Here is a 26,116-nt window from a genome sequence, read left to right as displayed (position 1 = left end):
ACAGAAAAGAACACAAATTATAAGCGTACAGGTTGATAAGTGTTTACAAAGTGGATCTACTTACATAACCACCACACAGACTGACCAACACGCCCAGAGGCCATCTTCTTGCCTCTCCCTGTCATTACCTTCCCCCAAGGTACTCACTACTCTGACTTTCATCACCACCTATCAATTTTGCCAGTTCCTGAAATTATATAATGGAACTCTACAGTTTGTACTCTTTTTGTGACTGCTTCTTTTGCTCAACATTATTTGTGAGGTTGATCCATGTTGCTACATATAAAAGAAGTTTATTCTTTTTCAATGCCATAGAGTATTCATTATATGAATATACTAGTATTTATTTATTTATCTATTCTTCTGCTCATGGAAATATGTTATTTCCAGTCCGGGACTATTGTAGTTGTCTTGTGGTGCACATGTATACGCATTTCTGTTGGGCAACACTTAGGAATGGAATTGCTGGCTTATACACTGCCAAATACTTTTCCAATTTACATTGTACCAATTTTCACTTCTACCAGCATTTATGAAAGTGCTTGTAACTCCACATCTTTGTTAACACTTGGTATTGTTACTCTTGAAAACTTTATCCATTCTGATGGGTGAGTATTGGTATCTCTTGTGATTTTATTTGAATATCTACCTACAGTTTATTTGCTCATTGGAAAGGGGAAAATGTGTCTTATGATGGAGAGAATTAGCTGTCTCTACCTTAACTCAGTGATCAAACGTGGCATCATTAAGTGAGAAAACCAGACATCATGCACTTTAGGACAAGATGGAACATAAAGAAGCCAGCACTATGAATTATTCTCACCCAAAATGTTTAATGAAACTAAGCAATCTAAATCTAACTTGCAGTTTTTTTTTATATCTTTTTTTTTTTTTTATATCTTTTTTTTTTTTTTTTTTTTAATTTATTTTTCCCCTAAAGCCCCAAGCGATAGTTGTAAGTCATAGTTGCACATTCTTCTAGTTGCTGTATGTGGGACGCGGCCTCAGCATGGCCGGAGAAGCAGTACGTCTGTGCGCGTCCGGGATCCGAACCCGGGCAGCCTGCATCAGAGCGCATGCACTTAACCGCTAAGCCACGGGGCCGGCCCTAACTTGCAGTTTTTAGAAAATATAAGGAAACAGAGGAATAAGGCAGACAACAGCAAAAGGAAACAGACAAATCCAGAATACAGAAAAACTGTCCCAATTAACCCAAAAAATCATTGTCATGGGGAATAGGTGGAAGGGAGAGCTAAGATATTAAGAGATTAAGAAACATACCAAATGCAATTCATAATCCTTGATAGGATTTTGGTTCCCAAAAACCATCTACAGATAATAATTTTAGGATGAGAAAATTTGAATATGGACTGGCTATGATATTAAGAAATTATTGTTAATTTTGTTAAATGTGATGAGATTATAATTATATTTAGGAAATAACAGTAGTTAGACATTTATGCTAAAAATTTATGGGTAAAATGTCATAGCTGCAACATTCTTTGAAATGTTTCAGAAAAAAATTATAAATGAAGCAAATATGACAAGGTTAATTGTTGAATCTAGGTAGTAGGTACAGCCAGCCCTGGTGGTCTAGTGGTTAAGATTTGGCACTGCAGTGGCCAGGGTTCATTTCCTGGTCATAGAACCACACTACCCATCTGGTGGTCATCATACTATGGTGGCTGCATGTTGCTGTGATACTGAAAGCTATTCCACCAGTATTTCAAATACCAGCAGGGTCACCCATGGTGGACAGGTTTCAGCAGAGCTTCCAGACTCAGAGAGGCCAGGAAGAAGGACCAGGCCATCCAATTCTGAAAAATTAACCCTATGAAGAACAGCAGAGCATTGTCTGATATAGTGCCGGGAGGTAAGAGGATGGTGCAAAAAGACCAGGCAGGGTTCCGCTCTGCTGTCCACAAGGTTGCTAGGAATCCAGAATCGACTCGATGGCACTAACAACAAAGGTAGGAGGTATACAGCTGTTCATCCTATTTTTCTTTCTACTTTTCAGTATGTTTGATTTTTTTTAATAATAAAACATTTATGAAATAAAAAGAGCTTTTAAAAACTTATATACTAAGAAAGATCTTAGACATTAACACTATTCCTCATAATACTATCCTAATATGCCAAAGCCCCCTCCTCTCCTCAGGGCTTCTGCACCACTTGTGTTCTCTGCCTAGAACACTCTTTCCCCACTCTCCACAGGCTCATTCCTTTGCTTTATTGTCACTTATCAGTGAGGTCTTCCATGACTACTCTCTCACCTTAACTTGATTTTTCTTTCCATTGTCCTGACACCATCCAACATTCTAGCTATACCTATTTTGTATTTATCTCCTGCCACTAGTATATTAGCTCCATGAGGGCTAACTTGGTTTTGTTCACTGCTGTATCCTCAGAGCCTAAGACGGTGCCTAGAACAAAGCAGGTACATAATAAATACTTATTGAAAGAACAAATGAGCATTATTAATATTTATTGAACATTTACACAGTGTGGTGGGCCCTGTTCTATGTCAGCACTTTATTTCCTTCAATATACTGACCAATAAGTCTTTAAAGTAGATATTATTATTATCCCCACTTTATGATGAAAAAAAATGGAGATGTATGGAAGTCAAGTAATTTGCCCAGGGTTACAAAGTAGAATTTGAATTAGGCAGTATGATTCTATAGCATAAACTCTTAACACTATATTGCTAATCACTGCCATAGGGGAAAAAAATATCTGAAGAACTAATGCAATATTAACAGAAATGTTTTATAACTCTCATTATACACCATAAGGCTTGTAATGTAGTAATATGAGTATCCAATACTATCTGTACAACAAGCACTAGTACTTTAAGGGACCCTCGAACCCTTTGCCTGGAGGAGTACAGGAAAAGGAGAGGGAAAGGATGATTATACAATCCTAGGATCAACATTACTCCCGTGATGAGAAAGTAAAAAAAGATTTGCATTGAATTCAACAAAGAGAGTCACAGAAAAGCCTATTCTAGGGCTGGCCCAGTGGCACAAGCGGCTAAGTGCGCGCTGCGGTGGCCCCGGGTTCGCCGGTTCAGATCCCGGGCGCGCACCAACGCACCGCTTGGCAGGCCATGCTGTGGCGGCATTCCATATAAAGTGGAGGAAGATGGGCACGGATCTTAGCCTAGGGCCAGTCTTCCTCAGCAAAAAAAGAGGAGGGTTGGCGGATGTTAGCGCAGGGCTGATCATCCTCACAAAAAAAAAAAAAAAAAAAGGTAGAGCAACTTGGGGCCGGCCCCGTGGCTTAGTGGTTAAGTGCGCGCGCTCCGCTGCTGGCGGCCCATGGTCGGAACCCCAGGCGTGCACCGAAGTACCACTTCTCCAGCCATGCTGAGGCCGCGTCCCACATACAGCAACTAGAAGGATGTGCAGCTATAACATACAACTATCTACTGGGGCTTTGGGGGAAAAAATAAATAAATAAATAAAATTATAAAAAAAAAAAAAAAGCCTATTCTACCCTTGACAGAAATCATCTTGGCCAGGACACTATCTAATATATAACTTATCTTACCTTACACTCCACAAAATTATTTTGTATTATATTTTAACAATTTAACACATCAAAAGTGGGAAACCAGCATAAACTTTAATTCTTCTATAAAATCTATTTCCCAATAACAGATATTGCAATTTCTTATTTAAGGATCTTTATCTACTAGCAAAAAATGGCTTCAGAAAGTATTCTTTCCACTACAGGCCAAAAAGCAGAGCACACTAACCCCATACTACACATATTTGAAAAAAAAGACTACCGTTTTCAAAGTATTTTCCTATTTTGTCTTATAAAATTTTTTGTAAGTTAGAAGGGCAGGTTTTACGACTATTTCATAAATGAGAAAACTGAACCTGAAGAAGTTAATTCATTTATCTGGTTCCAGAACTAGAAGGAACAGAATCCAAGTCTTCTGATTGTTTTTGTTTTTTCCTTTTTTTATTTTTTGTGAGGAAGATCAGCCCTGTGCTAAAATCTGCCAATCCTCCTCTTTTTTTGCTGAGGAAGACAGGCCCTGAGCTAACATCTGTGCCCATCTTCCTCCACTTTATATGGGATGCCACCACAGCATGGCTTGCCAAGCAGTGTGTCGGTGCGCGCCCGGGATCCGAACCAGCAAACCCCGGGCTGCCACAGCAGAGCACGCACTTAACCGCTTGCGCCACCGGGCCTGCCCCCAAGTCTTCTGATTCTTAACCCAGTATTCCTGCCATAGGCTTAGGCAAGAGAATTTCAGTTTAAATTGTCTGGCAGTTTATAACATATCAACCAATTTTTTAGCATATGAATATAGTATTTAGAAAATGTTTGGAAATAAAGAGTTCTCATAATTAAGAAAAATTTAAGGAAAAAAGGGACATTAACAAAAATTTACAAAGGAAATATAAATGGCCAATAAACCTTCAAAAGTTCAACCTCCTTAGTAATCAAAGACATGCAAATTAAAACAGTAACTGTTTTTGTCTATAGAAAAGATTTTTTTTAAGATTAATGCTCAGTATTGGCAAAGATGTATGAGAAATAAGGGATTCAAACCCTGTAGTAAAAGTATAACCTTCCTAGGGGGAAATTTGACAATGTATTTTAAAAGTCTTAAAAATTTCCATTTCCTTTGACAAATTTCACTTCCAGAAATTTAGCCAAAGGAAAGAATCAGTGATGTTCAAAACAGTGTACAAAGCAGGCATCATAGCCACAATAGCAAGTAATTAAATGTAATTTTAGGTGAAAAGTAGGATATATAGCATCCTAATTTTAATTAAAAATCCTAATTTTTAAATTAGGATCTTAATTTTCTTAAAAATACGTATATATGTATATATACATGAACATGGGAAAAGAGATAGACTAACAAATGAGAAAAGCACACCAAAATGTTAACAGCAATCATCTTTGAACAGTGGCAATTTATAGAATTTTTCTACAATAAACATACATTACTTTGGGATCACATGTATTAACTTTCTTTAAATAAGCAGACATTGTAGACCAATACATAAAATGACTAACCTCTTCTCTTTTGAAGACCACATTAGCATGCTGAGGAATATCCACTTCCAAAGAGTCCCTTTTTCAAAATAGAAATAAATGTTTTATATTGCTAATCTGAAGAATGATTGTCTTCCAGGATGTCAATCTAAAATAGTACTATAAGTTCTTATACTAAAAAAGGCTTATGAAAAAAGATTACAATTTAGTGAGTCTGAGAAATTTTCCACATAAACATAGACCAGATTTTCTAGTCTCTGTCTTAATCTACATCTTCATTTAACAGTTTAAAGGTCTAAATTTTAATCAAGCTGATAATGTATAGACTTTAGCTCAGCAACTTTCTAACTATATTAGAATCCATTAGACATTTGAGTTTATTTACAAGTGAATAGATTACCACATTTAAAAATGAGGAAAATATTAGTGTTTTGCTAAATATAGTGAATATTTCATGTTTAAGATACCTTAACAAGAGTAGAACGCCTGCTTTTCCCAGAAGACGCCAAGCAACCCATTCTGCAGTTCCTCTATCAGCTTCATATGTAGCTTGTTGACTAACAATAAAAACCAATGGTAATCCCAGCTGGAGATGAACAGTTGAAACTTGTTGAGGATCTTCAGCAACTTCAGTCTTCATTTAAAAAAGAATAAAATGTCTTCACTATTCCAACATTTGGATTTAAACTCTGCTAATTCTTATTAATAAAGTCATGAGTAAGAAACAAGGCTGTGAAATAAATCCAACATTAACAGAAGTGGTCTCACAATTTCCTAAATTTAATGCTCCCAATGTATCTATATAATTTAAGCATTATCAAATTAACAAATTTTTTAAGGAGTTAAATATAAAATTACAACCATAAGGAATACACATATTATAAAGAAACAAACAAAACAATAAATAAAACAGTGTGGTACTGATAAATAGAGAGATATTTCAAATGAAACAGAATAACAAAGGAATAAATTCTTTCATGTAAGAACTTGACATATAATAAATGACACATTACAGAACAATGAGGAACATCTGAGTTAAGAGAGCAGCTTGCATACACACACCTAATTTCACTCCCTCCAGAAATCCCAGGAAAACTATAGCAGTAGGATTTTTAAGAGATAAACACATATATGTAAAGAAAAACACATGGCAGGAAAATTTTGGAAGCTGGAGAACAGAACAATAACTGACTTAGGAGAATCTACAAAGCAAAACCCTAAGCCATGAGAGGGAAAGCTAAGAAACAATTCAATCTTAACTGCAGAATCCTAAAATTGCTCAGGAACTGTCAGTGCCTGGTATCTCTCCGGAACTGGGAGAGAAATATTGGAGAGGGAATGCCAGGAAGCCTCTAAAACAAGGAGGACTAGGTAAAAGCTTTGGAGAAGCAATTAGATCCCTAGATTCTCCTCCCTAACACCATGAGCTTAGGCAACTGTCCCTCCCTCACACCAGAAGAAATCTGGGGGAACTTCAGGAACAGGTGAGACTGTGAATACCACACCAAAAGCAGGTGAATTAAATAACCAAATGCTAGGACACTCCCCAGGCCCCTTCACACTCAATTTCCAGAATGCTAGCAGCCAGACTCTGTCCTCCAGTAGAAGATTGGAAGATCCTTTTTCTAGGGACCTCGAATAACCCTAAGGAAAAGCCTAAAGGTACTGACATCAGAGTTCACCAAAAAGCAGCCCAGGTCCAATAACTCTATGGAGCTCAGAGTTAACAAGTCCCATCTACTCGAGAATTCCAAATTCTCAGAATTTCCAATCAGCTTTTTGGTTTCATATTCTAATCATGAACAGATAATCAAGGAGTAACAAACATCCGAGGAAAGCCTCTAACATGAAAGAGAGAGACAAGAACAAACAGAAAAAACAAATAACAGAGAGGAAACACAGACTATGCGGGAAGAAGCAAGGTTCAGAAAACCACCACTGATAAGCTCAAGGAGATGGGAAGATACTGCATCCATAAAGAAATGAAAAATAAAGTTGAATGAATCTGCCAGAAAGTACAGCAAAAGATAGATGGAAAACAGGGGAGAAAATGTAATAAAATTGAAGGAGGTCCAACATCCAAATAATAGGAGTTCCAGAAAGAAAGAAGAGAGAAACAAGGGAAGAGATCAACACATTTGAAATAAATACAAAAGCTTCCCACAACTGAAGGACCTGAGTGCCAGACTGAAAGAGCCCACTGAGTAACCAACATAGTGGTTAAAAGCAGATACACAGAAAGATGTATTCTTGCAAACTTTCTAATTATTATTAAAAAAAAATCCTAAAAGTTTTTAGAGAGAATCCTACATTTACCTATGGTAAGCAGAATTCTAAAATGGGTTCCAAGATTCCTGGTATACAAATCTTGTATAATCCCAATCCCTTGAGGTGTGGGTGGGACTCATGGGATAGCCATTCCCTTGATTAGATTACATTATATAAGACTCTGTCTAACACAATGGAGTGAGATTGTCCTGCTGGCTTTGAAGGAGAAAGCCACAATTTTTTGAGAGGACCACATGACTAGGACCCGAGAACAGCAGGTAGGAGCTGAGAGCAACACCAGCCAATGGCCAGGAAGAAGATGGGGACCTCAGTCCTACAATCACACGGAACTGAATTATGCCAAAACCTAAATGGGTCGAACAGCCTAAAAGGGTAGAAAAGCCTGGCTTATTCTTTGTGTATTTTAGAACTATAAGTAATTCAGTATTACAACATGAAAAGGAGGAACAGGTAGTAAGGCTAGAGATATGGCAAAGTGCCAAATCATTAAAAAAAACATGTATATCCTCTTAAGAAATAGGGCTTTATTCTGTAAATAAAGTGAAGCCATATAGGAATTGTAAGAATTATTGTAACAGGATCATATATGTGTGTTTCAAAAATGTCACTCTGCCAGCAATAGGGAGTATGAACTTAAAGTGAGTGAAAATAGAGGAATAAAAACCAGATCGGTTGCTATAACTAAAATAGTACATGTGAGAGATGGCAAGGTCCTGGATTAAAGCATTGGCTGTTAGAATGAAGAATTCAAAAGATATTTAAGACATAAAATTAGATGCAGGGAGATGCAGGAATTGAGAATGATTTCCCAGGTTTCTGCCATGAATGACTGGATAGTAAATTAACGAAGATAATGGAGAAAGAACAGATGGTGGAAAAGGACAACACATTAATGTCAGACATGTTGAGTTTAAGGAGAGAGAGACCTAGTTAGGAGTTAGACATATAAGAGATACATCTAATTAGTAGTTAGATACATGGGACAGGAACTCCAAAGAAACACGTGTCCTGAAAATTCAGATCTGAGAATCAGTATAGTTAATACCACAGAAACAAATAAGATCACTTGGAGGGTGTGTTCTGAGCATCTATCACTGTGTATGTAGCAAAGCACCCCGAAACGTGATGCTTAAAATAACAAGAATCATTTATTTTGTTCATATATCTGCAAGCTCATCTCTGCTCCACATGGCATTCGTGGGGCATTTCGACTGGAGGCTGAAGGTTCCACTACAAAGATGGCTCATTCACTGGCTAGCAAGCTGCTGCTGACCATGTACTATGAGCTCAGCCAGGGCTGTGGGCTAGAGGCCTCAATTCCTCTTCACATGGGCTTCTCCTCAAGCTTAGTTTCACAGCAAGGTAGCTGGGTTTCAAGAATGAACAACCAAAGACAGCAAGGCAGAAGCACATGGCATTTTGTGACATACAGCCTCAGAAGTCACATATCATCACTTCAGCCTAATTCTATTGGTCAAGGCAATCACAAAGACTGAACTAGGTTCAAGAAGAGGGGACACAGATTCCACCACTGGATAGGCGCAGTGATAAGCTCAAATGATAAGAAGACCTTATGAATTGGGAGATACTGTTATTGCCATCTTTGGAAAATATAATCAAAGTCTGATACATTGAGGCTTTGGGGGTCTTGGAGAGAGAACTGAGTGTACTTTGCAAGGATGTACACTCACAGATGTGATATGAATCTGGCTACAATAATTCACACCCCTCCCACATGCAAAATACACTCATCCCTAAGACTCCCAAAACCTCATCCCATCAGACTTTAAGATCAGTGCAAAGTCTAAGATCTCATCATCTATATTCAAGTCCAGGTATACAGGAGGCTTCTCTAGTGTGGTCCCTTGGGTATAGCTCCTTGAGAACTATTCCTCTCAATCTGAAGACTGGTAAACTAAACAGACAAATTATTTGTCTACAATACATACTCAAGAGACAATGATACAACAGGCAGAGGATAACCACTATACATACTTCTGTTCTAAAGGGAGGAAAAGGAGGCAGACAACAGTCACTAGTGCACAGCAATTCTGAAATCCATCCAGGCACCATGTTGCCAGTTCCTTGATTAGGAATCAGTCCTCCTCCCTAAGTGTTGTTCTCTGAGGCTCCTGGTTACAAACTCTGGGCTCTTGGTCTGTCCTCCAACTCATCCTTTCTTGTATACAAAAGGCAGCCTGTGTGTGCAGCTGAGTAGATTTCTCAGCCTTTTCCTGACCATAGAAATTTGGGAAAGTAAAGGTCTCTTTTCATTTTGTGCTGTTTCCGTCCCTTTTCGTACAAGCTGGTATAATTCTTTTAAAACACGGTGGTTTCTTAATAACAAAGTTATAATCCATTCCATTAGAGGAAAGACAAAATCCCTAATATCCTTGATAGGTAGAAAAAGTAATGGAGTAGTATCATAAAAATTACAACTAATAATTTTATATGCCTATAAAAATATTGTATATTTTATATATATGTATTATATATATTTAGTACATACAAATTAGTATAGGAGAATATATAAAAGTGAGAGAAACATTCATACATTGGGGTGGGATTCTCAATATTTTTCTAAAATTCATGTATTACTATCAAATTACTTAACTTAGAAACTAATTTTCAAAAAAGGATATAAGAAAAAGGATTAAGAGAGACAGCTATGAACTACAATACAGCAACAAACTGGATAACCTAGAAGAAATGGATAAATTCCTAGAAACACACAACCTGCCAAGACTGAATCATGAAGAAATAGAAAATCTGAACAGACATTAACTAGTAAGGAGATTGAATCAGGAATCAAAACTCTTCCAACAAAGAAAAGCCCAGGCCCAGATCGCTTCACTGGAGAATTCTACCAAACATTTAAGGAAGAACTAATGCCTCTCCTCAAACCTTCAAAAAGTAAGAGAGGAGGGAACACTTCCAAACTCACTGTATGAAGTCAACATCACTCCGCTATCAAAGCCACACAAAGTGATACTACAAGAAAAGAACTACAGATCAATACCCTTGATGAATACTGATGCAGAAATCCTCAACAAAATACTAGCAAACTGAATTCAACAACACAGTAAAAGGATTAAACACCATGACCACGTGGGATTTATCCCTGGGATGCAAGGATAGTTCAACATATGAAAATCAATAAATGTAATATACCACATTAACAGAACAAAGGATAAAAGTCACATGATCACCTCAATTGATGCAGAAATAGCATTTGACAAAATTCAACACCATATCATGATAAAAACACTTAATAAACTAGGAATAGAAGGAAATCACCTCATCATAATAGAGGTCATATATGAAAAGACCCCAGCTAACATCATACTCTGTGGTAAAAAACGGAAAGCTTTTCCTCTAAGATCAGGAACAATGCAAGGATGGGCACTCCTGCCACTTATATGCAACACAGTACTGGTAGTCCTAGCTAGAGCAACTAAGCAAGAAAAAGAAATAAAAAGCATCCAAATTGGAAAAGAAGAAGTAAAATTATCTCTATTCACAGACATAATCTTGCATGTAGAAAACCCTAAAGATTACACACACATTCACACACAAAAAAACCATTAGAACTAATTAATGAATTCAGAAAAGTGGTAGGATACAAAATCAAGACTCAAAAAACAGCTGTATTTCTATACACTAACAATGAACAATCCAAAAAGGAAATTAAGAAAAGAGTCGTATTTCTAATAGCATCACAAAGAATAAAATACTTAGGAATAGGCTTAATCAAGGAAGCAAAATATTTGTACATTCACAACTACAAAACATTGCTGAAAGAAATTAAAGACGACACAAATAAATGGAAAGACAGACTATTCATGTTCACGGTCATGGATTAGAAGATTTAATATCACTAAAACGTCCATACGATCCAAAGACATCTACAGAGTCAAAGCAATGCCTATGAAAATCGCACTTGCATTTTTTGCAGAAGTAGAAAAAACCATCCTAAAATTTATATGGAATCTCAAAAGACCCAAAACAGCAAAACAATCTTTTTTGTGTGTGTGTGAGGAAGACAGGCCCTGAGCTAACATCCAATGCCAATCTTCCTCCTTTTGCTGAGGAAGACTGGCCCTGGGCTAACATCTGTGCCCATCTTCCTCTACTTTAAATGGGAAGCAGCCACAGCATGGCTTGACAAGCGGTGCATCGATGCGTGCCCAGGATCTGAACCTGCAAACCCCGGGCCACCAAAGCGGAGCACATGCACTTAAACTCTGCGCCACCGGGCCGGCCCCTAGCTAAACAATCTTGAGAAAGAAGTACAAGGTTGGAGGCCTCACAATTCCTGATTTCAAAATATATTACAAAGTTACAGTAATCAAAACAATGTAGTACTGGCATAAAGACAGACATATAGACCAACAGAACAGAACAGAGAGCCCAGAAATAAACCCTCACGTGTATGGTGAAATGATATTTGACAAAGGTGCCAAGGCTACACAATGGGGAAAGGATTGTCTCTTCAACAAATGGTGCTGGGAAAACTAGATAGCCACAGGCAAAAGAATTAAGATGGACCCTCATCTTACACCACACACAAAAATTAACTCAAAATGGATTAAAGACCTAAACATAAGACCTGAAGCTGGAAGAAAATATAGGGGGAAAGCTTCAAGACATTAGAATGAGCAATAATTTCTTGGATATGACACCAAAAGTATAGGCAACAAAAGCAAAAATAGACAAGTGGGACTACACCAAACTTAAAAACTTCTGTACAGCAAAGGGAATAATCAGTAGAGTGAAAAGGCAACCTACAAAATGAGAGAAAATATTGCAAATCGTATATCAAATAAGGGGTTAATATCCAGAATATATAAAGAATGCCTGCAACTCAATAACAAAAAAAACACAAATAACCAATTTAAAAAATGGGCAAAGGACTTGAATAGACATTTCTCTAAAGAAGATATACAAATAGCCAACAAGCATATGAAAAGACGCTCAACATCACTAACTATCAGGGAAATATAAACCAAAACCACAATGAGATATCCCCTCACACCCATCAGAATGGCCAGTATCGAACAACAACAACAACAACAAAAGCCAGAAAATAATAAGTATTGGCAAGGATGTGGAGAAGCAGGAACTCTTACATGCTGTTGGTGGGAATGTAAAATGGTGTAACCGCTATGGAAAACAGTAGGGAGCTTCCTCAAAAAATTAAATTAGAACTACCATATGATCCAGCAAACCCATTTCTGGGCATACATCCAAAAGAATTGAAAAAATGGATCTCAAAGAGATATTTGCACACCATGTTCACTGCAGCATTATTCACAATAGCCAAGATGTGGAAGCAACCTAAATATCCATCAATGGATGAATGGGTAAATAAAATGTGGTATATAAATACAATGGAATATTACTCAGTCTTAAAAAAGAAGGAAATCCTGATAAATGCTACAACATGGATGAAACCTGAGGACATTATGCTAAGTGAAACAAGCTAATTACAAAAAAGACAAACACTGCATGATTCCACTGATAAGACATCTCTAAAGTAATCAAATTCATAGAAACAGAAAGTAGAATGGTGGGTGCCAGGACTGCAGGAAGGGGGAAATGGCGAGTTGTTTTTCAATGGGTACAGAGTTTCAGTCATGCAAGATGAAAAAGTTCTAGAGTTCTGTTGTACAACAATGTACGTATAGTTAACAACACTGTACTATACACTTAAAAATTGTTAAGAGGGTAAATTGATGTTATGTGTCTTTTACCACAAAAAAAAAGACTATAAGACAATAAAGCAAGGAGCCAACACCTTACTATGAATTATTGTACATTGCCATATGAGTCCTCAAGAAATAATGGAAGCTAAATGAATAAACCATAATAGCACCCTTCTAATTACCTATATAAAAGAGTAAGTTTAATTTAATTCAAGTGCCTTGGATCTGAGACAGAGATCTATCTCAGATGCACAAACAAAAATAAATTTAGAGTGAGGTCAGCATCATGGCAGAGTGAGTTGTTCCCTTTGTCTCTCCCCTCTAAGTTACAACCAGTGGGACATCCACTGACCAACAAAGGACTCCCTGCACAGCACACCAGAACACCCGAGAGATCCATGCAACTATACATCTGAAGGTGGCAGGGGAACTAGGGGAGCAGCCCCCTCTCCTTCCCCTAGCAGCAGTGGTCCAAAACGTGGATGTTCTTGGCAGAGGCAGTGGTGCTCTGACCTGAGGTTTCAAGGAGCACACCAGTCCACGCTGGTGGCCAGAGGCTGCAGGAGCAGACAACACACTCATGGCTAAGTCCCTGCATCTCCAGTGGTGGCAGCTGGCACACGTGTCCTGAGGCTTCAGGACACAGCGGTGCTGGGAAACCAGCCCCCTCCACCGCCCCTGGCATTGACGCTTGGTCTTTCCAGTAGTGTAGACAGCAGCCAAACGTGGATATCCCCTGCAGGGGCAGAGTGCTCCGACCTGAGGCTTCAAAAAGCACACCAGCACACACCAGCAACCAGAGGCTGCAGGAGCAGCAACAGCTTTCACGGCTTAACCCCTGCCCCTCCCCCAGCAGTGGCAGGTGGCACCTGTGCCCAGAGGCTTCAAGAGCCACAGCAGAAACCATGACCCAGCCCCCAGTGGCAGCACCCTCACACTGGCCCTACCAGCAGCAGGGACTGCACACAAGACTCTGGGCCCCTGGCAGTGACAGAGACACCCATGAACCTAGTGTCCCAGGCAGCAGTGCTGCCAGCACCCCCGGAGAACCCAGGAGCAGCAGCACCCGTGCCCCTGGAGAGCCTGCAAAGAGTCAGTGAGGGAACACCAGATCCAGGCAACCCTGGAAGCAGCAGACATGCTCACAGCCTGGTGACCCCAGTGGTGACATCCAGGACTGCAATGACCTCATAAGCAGCAAGGCACCAGCAACCTCAGAGGTACAAACAGCACAAGGAGAGTACTGATGATGCCTCTAGCAAAGGCAGGGGAGGGTGAAAATGCAGGCTCTCAAATACAACCAGAAGCAGCTCAGAATCAAAGTGAACAAAGCCTTACCCAAATAAGAAAGGTGTTTATTACCACAAATGCACCGGCAGAGGATCAACTCATCAAGCATCATGAAGAACTACAGTAACAGGGTACCACAGAAAGAAAATGATGACTCTCTAGAAACCAAACTTGAAGTCACAGAAGATTACAATTTAACTGAAAGAGAAGTCAAAATACCTGTCATGAACAAACTCAAAGAGTTACAAGAAAACTCAGAAAGACAGTTTAATGACTCAGCAACAAAATTAATGAACAGAAGGTGTACTTCACCAAAGAGATTGAAACTCTAAAAAAACCAAACAGAAATTCTGGAGATGAAGAACACAATAACAAGATGAAACATGAAGTAGAAAGCATTGGAAACAGAGCAGACCATATGGAAGACAGAATTAGTGAGCTCAAAGACAGAAATCTAGAAATAATTCAGGTGGAAGAGAATAGAGAACTAAGATTTTGAAAAATGAAGAAATTCTACAAGAAATATCTGACTCAATCAGGAAAAGTACCATAAGGATAATGGGTATCCAGAAGGAGAAGAGAGGGAGAAAGGAGCAGAGAGCTTATTTAAAGAAATAATAGCTGAGAACTTCCCAAACAGGGGGAAGGAACTGGATATACAAGTACATGAAGCTAATAGAACTCCTAATTATCTCAACGCAAAAAGATCTTCTCCAAGCATATTATATTAAAACTGTCAAAAGTCAATGACAAAGAAAGAATATTAAGGAGCAAAAGAGAAGAAAATAACTTACAAAGGAACCCCAAACAAGCTATCAGCGATTTCCCAGCAGAAACTCTACAGGCTAGGAGAGAGTGGAATGATATATTCAAAATATTGAAAGACAAAAACTATCAGCCAAGAATACTCTATCCAGCAAAACTACCCTTCAGATATGACGGAGAAATGAAAGCTTTCCCAGACAAACAAAAGCTGAGGGAGTTCATCACCACTAGACCTGCCTTATAAGAAATGTTGAAAGGAGCCCTCCTACCTGAAACAAAACCACATGGTTTACAAAGCTTTGAGCAAAGTGATAAATAGACAGACAGAATCAGGAAATTGCAACTCTAGATCAGAATAGGTTAGTAAGCACTTAATTATAACATAAACGCTGAAAGGAAAGAAAGCATAAAAAATAACCATAACCACTTCAATTTGGTCACAAACTCACAACACAAAATAGGATAATTTGTGGCAACAAAAACATAGAAGGATAAGAGAAAAGGATGGAACCTGCATAGGCTAAGGGAGATAAGATCCTATCAGCAAAGAAAGGACTATCTCATCTATGAGATCATTTATACAAACCTTAGGGCAACCACAGAGCAGAGTCGCAAATCCTAAATAAAGAGAAAACGGAGAAAAACATCACAGAAAACCACCAAACTGAAACGGCAGACAGAAATACAAGGAAAAAGAAACAATGGAAATACAGAGCAACCAGAAAACAAAAGATAAAATGGCAGTATTAAGCCCTCATGTATCAATAATCTCTCTAAATGTAAATGGATTGAATTCACCAATCAAAGACACAGAGTGGCTGGGTGGATTAAAAAACAAGACCCAGGGCCGGCCCTGTGGTGTAGCGGTTAAGTGCGCGTGCTCCGCTGCTGGCGGCCCGGGTTCGGATCCCGGGCGCGCACCGATGCACCGCTTGTCAGGCCATGCTGTGGCAGCGTCCCATATAAAGTAGAGGAAGATGGGCACAGATGTTAGCCCAAGGGCCAGTCTTCCTCATCAGAAAAAAAAGAGGAGGATTGGTACGGATGTTAGCTCAGGGCTGATCTTCCTCACAAAAAAAAAAAGCAGAAAAACAAGACTCAACAATATGCTGCCTCCAGGAAATACATCTCAGCTCTAAAGACAAACATAGGCTCAGAGACAAGGGACGGAAGATGATACTCCAAGAAAATGACAAGCAAAAGAAAGCAGGTGTGGCCATACTTATATCAGAAAAATAGACTTCAAGCCAAAAGATAACATTGTCCAAAGATGGACATTATATGATGATAAAAGAGACATTCCACCAAGAAGACATAACATTTATTAATATATACGCACCTAACATAGGAGCACCAAATCATATAAAGCAACTAATAACAGACCTAAAGGGAAAAATTGACAGCAACACAATAATAGTAGGGGACTTTAATACTACACCTACATCAATGGATAGATCATCCAAACAGAAAGTCAACAAGGAAACACTGGCCTAAAATGAAACGAGAGACCAGATGGACTTAATAGATATACATAGAACATTCCATCCAAAAGCAGAAGAATATACATTCTTCTCAAGGGCACATGGAACATTCTCAAAGATAGACCACATGTTGAGAAACAAAACAAGCCTCAATAAATTTAAGAAGACTGAAATCATATCAAGCATCTTTTCCGACCACAATGCTATGAAACTAGAAATCAACTACAAGAAGAAAGCAGGAAAAGTCACAAATATGCGGAGACTAAACAACATGCTACTGAAAAACTATTGGAACAACGAAGAAATCAAAAAATACCTGGAGACAAATGAAAATAAAACACAACATACCAAAACTTATGGGATGCAGCAAAAGCGGTACTAAGTTCGAAGCATATAGCAATACAGGCCTACCTCAAGAAACAAGAAAAATCTCAAATAAACAATCTAACACTATACCGAAAAGAACTAGAAAAAGAAGAACAAAGTCCAAAGTCAGTAGAAAGAAGGAAATAATAAAAATCAGAACAGAAATAAATGAAATAGAGACTAAAAAGACAATAGAAAGGATCAATGAAACTAAGAGTAGGCTCTTTGAAAAGATACACAAAATTGACAAACCCTTACCTAGACTAAGAAAAAAAGAGAAAAGCCTCAAATAAATAAAAACAGAAATGAAAGAGGAGAAATGACAACTGATACCACAGAAATACAAAGGATTATAAGAGAATACTATGAAAAGCTGTACACCAAAAAGTTGGATAACCTAGAAGAAATAGATATATTCTTAAGACTCATATAGCCTCCCCAAACTGAATCAAGAAGAAAGGGAGAATGTGAATACACCAATCACAGGTAAAGAGATTTAAACAGTAATCAAAAACCTCACAAAAAACAAAAGTCCAGGACTAGATGGCTTGTCTGGTGAATTCTACCAAACATTCAAAGATTTAACCTATCCTTCTCAAACTCTTCTGAAAAACTGAAGAGGATGGAACTCTTCCTAACTCATTTTACGAGGCCAACATTACCCTGATACAAAAACCAGACAAAGATAACACAAAAAAGGAAAATTACAGACCAATATCACTGATGAACATAGACGCAAAAATTCTCAACAAAATATTAGCAAACTGAAGACAACAACACATTAAAAGGATCATACACTACGTTCAAGTGGGATTTATTCTAGGGACGCAGCGATGGTTTAACATCCACAAATCAATGTGACACGCCACAGTAACAACATGAAGAATAAAAATCACATGATCATCTCAACAGATGCAGAGAAATCAATTGACAAGATTCAATATCCATTTATGATTATAAAAATTCTCAATAAAATGGGTAGAGAAGGAAACTGCCTCAACAGAATAAAGGCCATATATGACAAACTTGCAGCCAACATCATACTCAATGGTGAAAAACTGAGAGCTATTTCTCTAAGAATAGGAATAAAACAAGGATGCCCACTCTCACCACTCTTATTTGACATAGTACTGCAAGTTTTAGCCAGAGCAATTGGACAAGAAAAAGAAATAAAAGGTATCCAAATTGGAAAGGAAGAAGTAAAATTGTCACTATTTGCAGACGACATGATTCTATATATAGAAAACCCTAAAGAATCCACCAAAAAACTATTAGAAATAATTAACAAATACAATAAAGTTGCAGGATACAAAATCAATTTACCAAAATCAGTTGCATTTCTATACACTAACAATGAACCAGAAAAACGATAAATCAAGAATACAATCCCATTTACAACTGCAAAAAAAAGAATAAAATACCTAGGAGTAAACTTACCCGAGGAGCTGAAACACCTAAACACTGAAAACTATATGATATTATTGAAAGAATTTGAAGAAGACATAAAGAAATGGGAAGACATTCTGTGCTCATGAACTGGAAGAATAAACATAGTTAAAGCGTCCATATGACCTAAAGCAATTTACAGATTCAATGCAATCCCAATCAGAATCCCAATGAGATTTTTCATGGAAATAGAACACAGAATCCTAAAATTTATATGGAACAACAAAAGACCCTAAATAGCCAAAGCAATCCTGAAAAAAGAACAAAGCTGGAGGTATTACACTCCCTGAGTTCAAAATATCCTACAAAGCTATAGTAATCAAAACAGCATGGTACTGGCAGAAACACAGACACACAGATCAATCGAACAGAACTGAAAGCCAAAAAATAAAACTACATATCTCTGGACAGCTAATTTTTTACAAAAGAGCCAAGAACATAGAACAAAGAATGGAAAGTCTCTTCAATACATGGGGTTGGGGAAACTGGACAGCCACATGCAAAAGAATGAAAATAGACCATTATCTCACATGATACACAAAAATTAACTCAAAGTGGATTAAAGACTTGAATGTAAGACCCGAAACCATAAAACTCCTAGAAGAAAATATAGGCAGTACACTCTTTGACAGTGGTCTTAGCAGTATCTTTTCGAATACCATACCTCCTCAGGCAATGGAAACAAAAGAAAAAATAAACAAATTCGACTACATCAAACTAAAAAGTTTCTACACAACAAAGGAAACCATCAACAAAGTGAAAAGACAACCCACCAACTGGGAGAAAATGTTTGCAAATTGTATATTCAATAAGGGGTTAATTTCCAAAATATATAAAAAACTCATACAACTCACCAACAAGAAAATGAACAAACTGATCAAAAAATGGGCAGAGGATGTGAACAGAGTTTCTTCCAAAGAAAATGTACAGATGGCCAAAAGGCACATGAAAAGATGTTCAACATCACTAATTATTAGGGAAATGCAAACAAATTAAAACTACAATGGAATATCACCTTATACCCATCAGAATGGTTATTACTAAATAGACAAGAAATAACAGATGTTGGAGAGGATGTGGAGAAAAGAGAACTCTCGTACACTGCTGGTGGAAATGCAAACTGGTACAGCCACTGTGGAAAACAGTATGGAGATTTCTCAAAAAAACTAAAAATAGAAATACCACATGGTGCAGCTATTCCACTTCTGGGTATTTATCCAAAGAACATGAAAACACTAATTCGAAAAGACATATGCACCCTCATGTTCACTGCAGCGTTATTCACAATAGCCAAGACTTGGCAACAACCTAAGTATCCATCAACAGATGAATGGATAAAGAGGATATAGTATCTATACACAATGGAATACTCCTCAGTCATAAAAAAAGACAAAATCATGCCATTTGCAACAACATGGATGGACCTTGGGGGTATTATGCTAAGTGAAATAACTCAGAGAAGGACAAATACCATATGATTTCACTCATGTGGAAGATAAACAAAAAAACAAACACACAGAAATGGAAAACAGATTGGTGGTTACCAGAGAGGAAGTGGCATGGGAGGAGGGCAAAATGGGTATGATGATGGATGGAAACTAGACTTTTGGTGGAGAACACGACGCAGTCTATACAAAAGCAGAAAAACAGTGATGTACACCTGAAATTGACACAATGTTATAAACCAACGTGACCTCAATAAAATAATAAATTTAAATTTTCAAAAAAAGATTACATAATGTATAAATTTATCTATTTTTAAACATTTTATCAAATGTTTGTATTTGAAGAGTCTTCTTGGTATTCAGATGAAAGCTTTTTTTCTAACCATCAGAATACATTGAGTCCTTCACAGAGAAAATAATCAGCATTCCAAAATGTCCTTGGTATTAGCCAACAGGATAATAACTGAACCATTTGTCCATCTGTTCTCAATGTCGGGAACCTTAACAATACATCCAGGGTAACTCCATGACTGCCAGAATCTCACTTAATCCATTTAAGATTGAAACCCGCCTAAAAATTCTACGCTGAAGATTTATTCTCAGTTTTTCAGGATTAAAATGACATACCCCCCATCATGATTATAAGACACAGTTGTTAGATATCTATAATAATTAAGTGTCCCAGTACCTATCTACTTAACACACACACACACAACATCCAATATGCATCTATTTTCATTTGCTTACAAGTGAAATAAGGCATATGATTACAATGATCAGACACAAAAAGTGTACAAAAAGTCTGAATCACAGTTTCTACTTTTATTAATGTTTATAGATAATGTAAACACATAAAATTATTTCAGATCCTGGACCCATGAGCCTAGGCTGCATCTTACTAACCATACACACCCCAACCATGACTGAACCTCAAAGGCTTGTATATAGATTGATGTGGAAGACAGTAAAGGAAGAATGGTTACGAGTGATGTGAGAGGGGAAGATGAGCATTAGCGGGGCTGGCAAAAATAAGAACAAAGTAAGAAACACTAATTTAAAGTAAACTACTACCAAGTCTTTGCAGGTAAGAACTTGTAAGAAGTAATTAAATTTAGGTGCTAACCTTCAGGACCGCTCTACTCCCCTCCAGCTCACTTTATCATCAAAAGGCATAAACCAGTTACACCAAATCTTGGTCTAAGATGTGTTTCCTATAAAAGTGTTTGGCCTCACTTTGTTTTTTAACATCGAATATATTATGCAAGAACAAAAACAACCTCAAATATCGATATAGCCAAATGTTTCAAGTACCAAAACATAAAAATGATCAAACTAGCTCAGAACCCTTTAACATCTTCCCACTCCCAAAAGGGTAAGCCTTAGCTATCCCACCAAGAGTCTCAAGGAATCTTCTGAGGGTCTGTCTCCTTTTCTGTACTCTGCATTCTTTTGCTTTTTTCTAATCTGTTTAAGTCCAATAATCTGTGCCTCTTAGACTGCCAAGCCTTTCTAGGCTGACATCAAGGTTTAGATTCTCAGCTTGGCTCTCCAACCCAGCACTGATGTTCAATTTCGCCTTTCAGATCCTTCTTGGCTCCATGCTACTGGCCATTCCTACCAATCCCAGTGTCTACCCAGGCTTCTGGAACATCTGCCTGAATCCAACATCCCAGTTCCCTAGTTGTCTAGGAAAAAAAGAGTTCAAACAAATAAGATGCTGAGGCAATAACATACTTATGCATCATTTTGTAAGTGTTCAAGCAAATACCACTTCAGAAGAGACTTTGATTGCCAAATATTCCTTTTGGGTGAACAATGGCTTAGAGCAGGTTCACCAGCACTGCACAATTACAGGAAGCACCATGCACACTGTTGTTTATAACATGTACGTTTCAGGGGCTGCCATTCACACAGAACGCACATAAATGGTGCCTGTGATTTTTGGCCATATCATGCTTTCAAGTGAAGTCACATTTAACCAAATCCCAAGTTATTATAAAGTCTTCAAAGTTTTTGTTTTTTAATTTCAAAACTAATATTACATAATTCCTGATAAATATAGTCAAGTGAAATAAGATCAGAGAATCTCTCTCCTCATTATCTATCTAAAAAAATAAAAAATAGTTTTAAAACACAGTAAAACAGGGGCCAGCCTGCGGCACAGCGGTTAAGTTCAAGCGCTCTGCTTCTTTGGCGGCCCAGGGTTCACAGGTTCAGATCCCGGGCGCGGACCAACACACCGCTTGTCAAGCCATGCTGTGGCGGCGTCCCATATAAAGGAGAGGAAGACAGGCATGGGTGTTAGCCCAGGGCCAGGCTTCCTCAGCAAAAAAGAGGAGGATTGGCATCGGATGTTAGCTCAGGGCTGATCTTCCTCACACACAAAAAAAAATAGCCAAACAAAATTCATAAGCAGAAACTTTAGGATGGGGGCACACCTTCAAGCTAGAATGTTGTAGCCAAAGAAGAAACAGAAGATTTTTAAGTAAAGCTTGAGATGAATCATAATCCTGCCCCCAATGGCAAAAACAGTACTGGTGATTAGACAAAATCCTGAGAATTCTTAATAATGTGTCACTATTGGAAGAAAAGGAAATGAGGCTGGAGACAAATGGTGAAGAACTGTACTGTGAACCAATCTCTCTCTCAGGCTGTATGTTGAAATGGGAGACCAAACAAATGCAGAGTATATTCTCCCCATGGAAGTAAGATACATCCCCCTCTCCATGTGAAAAGAAAGGAAAAGGACCTATATACTGCTTTAAAAAAATTTTTTTGAAGCCAAAACCCAACCAAACAAAAACTGACTCAAAATAAAGAAATCACGAATGAAGCCAGTAAAGTCAGGGCTGGTAAGCTCTGAATCGATTTAAATGTGGAAGCAGGGCTTTTTTTTAAAGTGGGAATATGGTTACAGAATACAATATAAATATTAAAACCTTAATAATGTAAAAATAATACAAAATTAACAAAAATCAGGAGGGTAAGGGGAGCCAAGTTCGAAATAAATGAAGTTAATTTTCTCACCTTTTGCAGCAAGAAGCAAGTCAATACTATCTAAAATGGAAACATGTAGTTTTTTAAAAGTAATATTTTAATTTCTTAATATTTTTCATAATCATTTTCAATGTGTAAGACATTAATGAGCCTAATGAGCCCTCTAAAGCTGGAGAAACGATTTATCAAAAGTTCCATGATCCCTCTAGTTTCACATCAGTTTCTTTTCATTCTATTAAATTCAAATAAGATTAAATATAACACTTCTTCCAATAAAGTAGCACATGCAATATGATGTGTCCATTAATCCACCCATCCCTCTATCTCTATGGATCTACATAGGTAGAAAGATGACTACTGTGCATCCAACAGTTAATTTCTGAATGATGGGATTACGTGGCTTTTAAATTTTTCTTTATACTTTGCTGCACAGTTTGGATTATTTATAAAATATATGCACCATTTTTATTAAAAAAGGATGCACTGAGTGAGAAGGCCTACCGAAGGTTTTACACATGCTCAGGACAACCCTTCAAACCTTCTGAAAGAAAAGTCTGCTGATCACCATAACCTATTGAGTCTATAAAATTATTCCAGGATACCACTAAGAAAAGCGGGGAACGAAAAATGCTACAATTCCAATACTTACCAACTCTTAAACTAGTGATCAAAACATTCACAGAGTGACATCAGCATCACGGCGGAGTGAGCTTCCCCTACTGAACTCTTCCCCCTCTAAGACACAATAAAAAGGACATTCATATTCCAACAGAACTTATTCACACAACACAGGGGACGTCTGAGGGACCCATGCAGCCGTACATCCAAGGACTGAGGTGCTGGAATCCCCAGAGGAAGTAGAAGGAGGTAAGAAGAGCTCTATTCCCTCCCTAAGGAGGGTGACCCTGAGACTGAGACCAGGCAGCCCTCTGAGGGAAAACCGTCACTCTCCAAGATCCCTCACAGCCTGTGGGGAATTCCCCTACAGAGGGAGAGGAACTGTTGTGAGGGTACCTTCGACAGGCTAGCACTTCAGGAGAGCAGAGAGTGACAGGGAAGCGAGAAACCCCTGGGATCAGGGAGGCAAAAGTAAGTGCCCCTCCAAGACCGCCAGCCTGGCACTTCAGCACAGCAGCCCTGCAGCCTCAGCTCAGTGGCACTTCAGCTCAGCTCCGGCCCAGCACTAGTGGCGGCAGCGTGCCCACGCCGAAGGCCCGGGCAGCCCCACCTCCACTGCGTTCCAGCCCCAGTGGGCCAGGCTCAACCACGCCCCTGCCATGGCTCCTTCAGCTTGACTGTGCTCCAGCTCCAGCTACTTCAGTTTGGCTGCATTCAGGCTCCAGCTGCTTTGACGGCAGCTACTTCGGCCCAGCCACACTCCAGCTCCAGCTCCTTCGGCCCAGCCACGCTCCACCTCCAGGTTCTTCGGCCCAGCCACACTCCAGCTCCAGCTTCTTGGGCCCAGCTGCACTCCAGCTCCAGCTTCTTTGGCCTAGCCGCACTTCAGCTACAGCTGCTTCAACCCAGCAGTGCTCCAACTCGAGTTGGGTCAACCTAGCCATGCTCCAGCTCCAGGTGTTCCCAGGCTCCAGCTCCAACTGCTTCCACTCAGCTGCACTGAGGCTCAGCGGCGCTCTAGATTTGGCTTCTTCGGCCTACCAGCGCACAAGCTCCAGCTGCTTTGGCCTAGCTGCAATCCACTCCCAGGTGCTCCTGCACTCCAGCCTTAGCAGGCTCTGTTCAGCCACGCTTCAGATCAGCCACAGGCCAACCACAGCACCCGTGGATCGAAGCGAGCACACAATACACAGCTCTTGATCCCCAGCCAATGGCAGCAGGAGGAAACTGCGACCAGATATTTTCAGTATGAGAAAAAATAAGCCAACACCAACAGGCCCTATGCAAAAATATATTAAATCTCCAGGTGTTGGCCCAGTGGCGTAACAGTTAAGTGTGTGGGCTCCGCTTCGGCAGCCCGGGGTTCACGGGTTTGGATCCCAGGCAAGCACCGATGCACCTCTGGTCAAGCCATGCTGTGAGAGCATCCAACATAAAGTAGAGGATGATGCGCACGGATGTTAGCCCAGGGCCAATCTTCCTCGGCAAAAAGAGGAGGATTGGCATCGGATGTTAGCTCAGGGCTAACCTTTCTCACACACAAAAAAAACATATTAAATCTCCAGAACAGAAGGAAAATGACAAGCACCCAGAAAGCAACCCTGAAAGCACAGAAATGTATAACCTTAATGACACAGAATTCAAAATAGCTATCATAAAAAAGCTCAACAAAATACAAGAAAACACAGACAATTCAATGAAATCAGGAATTTCTTCACAAAAGAGATAGAAACTATAAAGAAAAACCAATTAGAAATCTTAGAGATGAAAACACAATAGAGGAGATAAAGACAAATCTGGAAGCCTTAAGCATCAGAGCTGACAATATGGAGGAAAGAATTAGCAATATTGAAGACAGCAATGCAGAAATGCTCCAAATGGAGGAAGAAAGAGAACTAAGATTAAAAAGAATTGAAGAAACACTCCGACAAATAGCCCACTCAATTAGGAAATCTAACATAAGGATTATAGGTATTCCAGATGGAGAAGAGAGGGAAAAAGGAGCAGAGAACCTGTTCAAAGAAATAATAGCTCAGAACTTCCCAAACCTGGGGAAGGAGCTGGAAATATCAGTGAACGAAATCAATAGATCTCCTAAATATATCAACACAAAAAGATCCACTCCAAGGCGTATAGTAGTAGAGCTGGCAAAAGTCAACAACAAAGAAACAATAAGAGGGACAGCTAGACAAAAAAAAATACTGTACAAAGCAATTCCTATCAGGCTGTCAGCCGATTTCTCAACAGAAACCTTCAAGGCTAGGAGAGAATAGAACGACATATTCAAAATTCTGAAAGTCAAAACCTTTCAGTCAAGAATACTCTATCCAGGGGCCGGACCCGTGGCTCAGTGGTTGAGTGCACACGCTCCACTACTGGTGGCCCGGGTTCGGATCCCGGGCGCGCACTGATGCACTGCTTCTCCGGCCACGCTGAGGCCGCGTCCCACATACAGCAACTAGAAGGATGTGCAACTATGATGCACAACTATCTACTGGGCCTTTGGGGGAAAAAAAAGGAGGAGGATTGGCAATAGATGTTAGCTCAGGGCCGGTCTTCCTGAGCAAAAAGAGGAGGATTAGCATGGATGTTAGCTCAGGGCTGATCTTCCTCACACACACACACAAAAAAAGAATACTCTATCCAGCAAAAATTCCCTTCAGATATGATAGAGAAATAAAAACTATCCCTG

At 39.0% G+C, this 26,116-nt stretch overlaps 1 protein-coding gene across 5 annotated transcripts in view; it reads right to left on the bottom strand.

Moving 5' to 3' along the window:
- The window catches only part of TXNDC16 (thioredoxin domain containing 16), a 120,241-nt gene that overhangs the window by 37,939 nt on the left and 56,186 nt on the right, over nucleotides 1-26,116 (bottom strand). For all 5 annotated transcript variants that reach the window (XR_015556202.1, XM_004426151.3, XM_087448530.1 and 2 more), the window contains 2 exons: nucleotides 5,490-5,656; nucleotides 5,044-5,101 (listed from right to left, as the gene is read on the bottom strand). Coding sequence is in view for 4 of the 5 variants with exons in the window: in XM_004426151.3 (XP_004426208.2) it covers nucleotides 5,044-5,101; nucleotides 5,490-5,656 (225 nt within the window). In the remaining variant the exon portion in view is untranslated. The remainder of the gene's footprint in view (nucleotides 1-5,043; nucleotides 5,102-5,489; nucleotides 5,657-26,116) is intronic.

This window comes from Ceratotherium simum, chromosome 24 (assembly GCF_057802395.1).
Source record: "Ceratotherium simum simum isolate JZ-2026a chromosome 24, ASM5780239v1, whole genome shotgun sequence".
Taxonomy (NCBI): Eukaryota; Metazoa; Chordata; class Mammalia; order Perissodactyla; family Rhinocerotidae; genus Ceratotherium; species Ceratotherium simum.
Note: the sequence above shows the minus strand (reverse complement) of the source record. Positions and strands in the feature narration are given on the sequence as shown.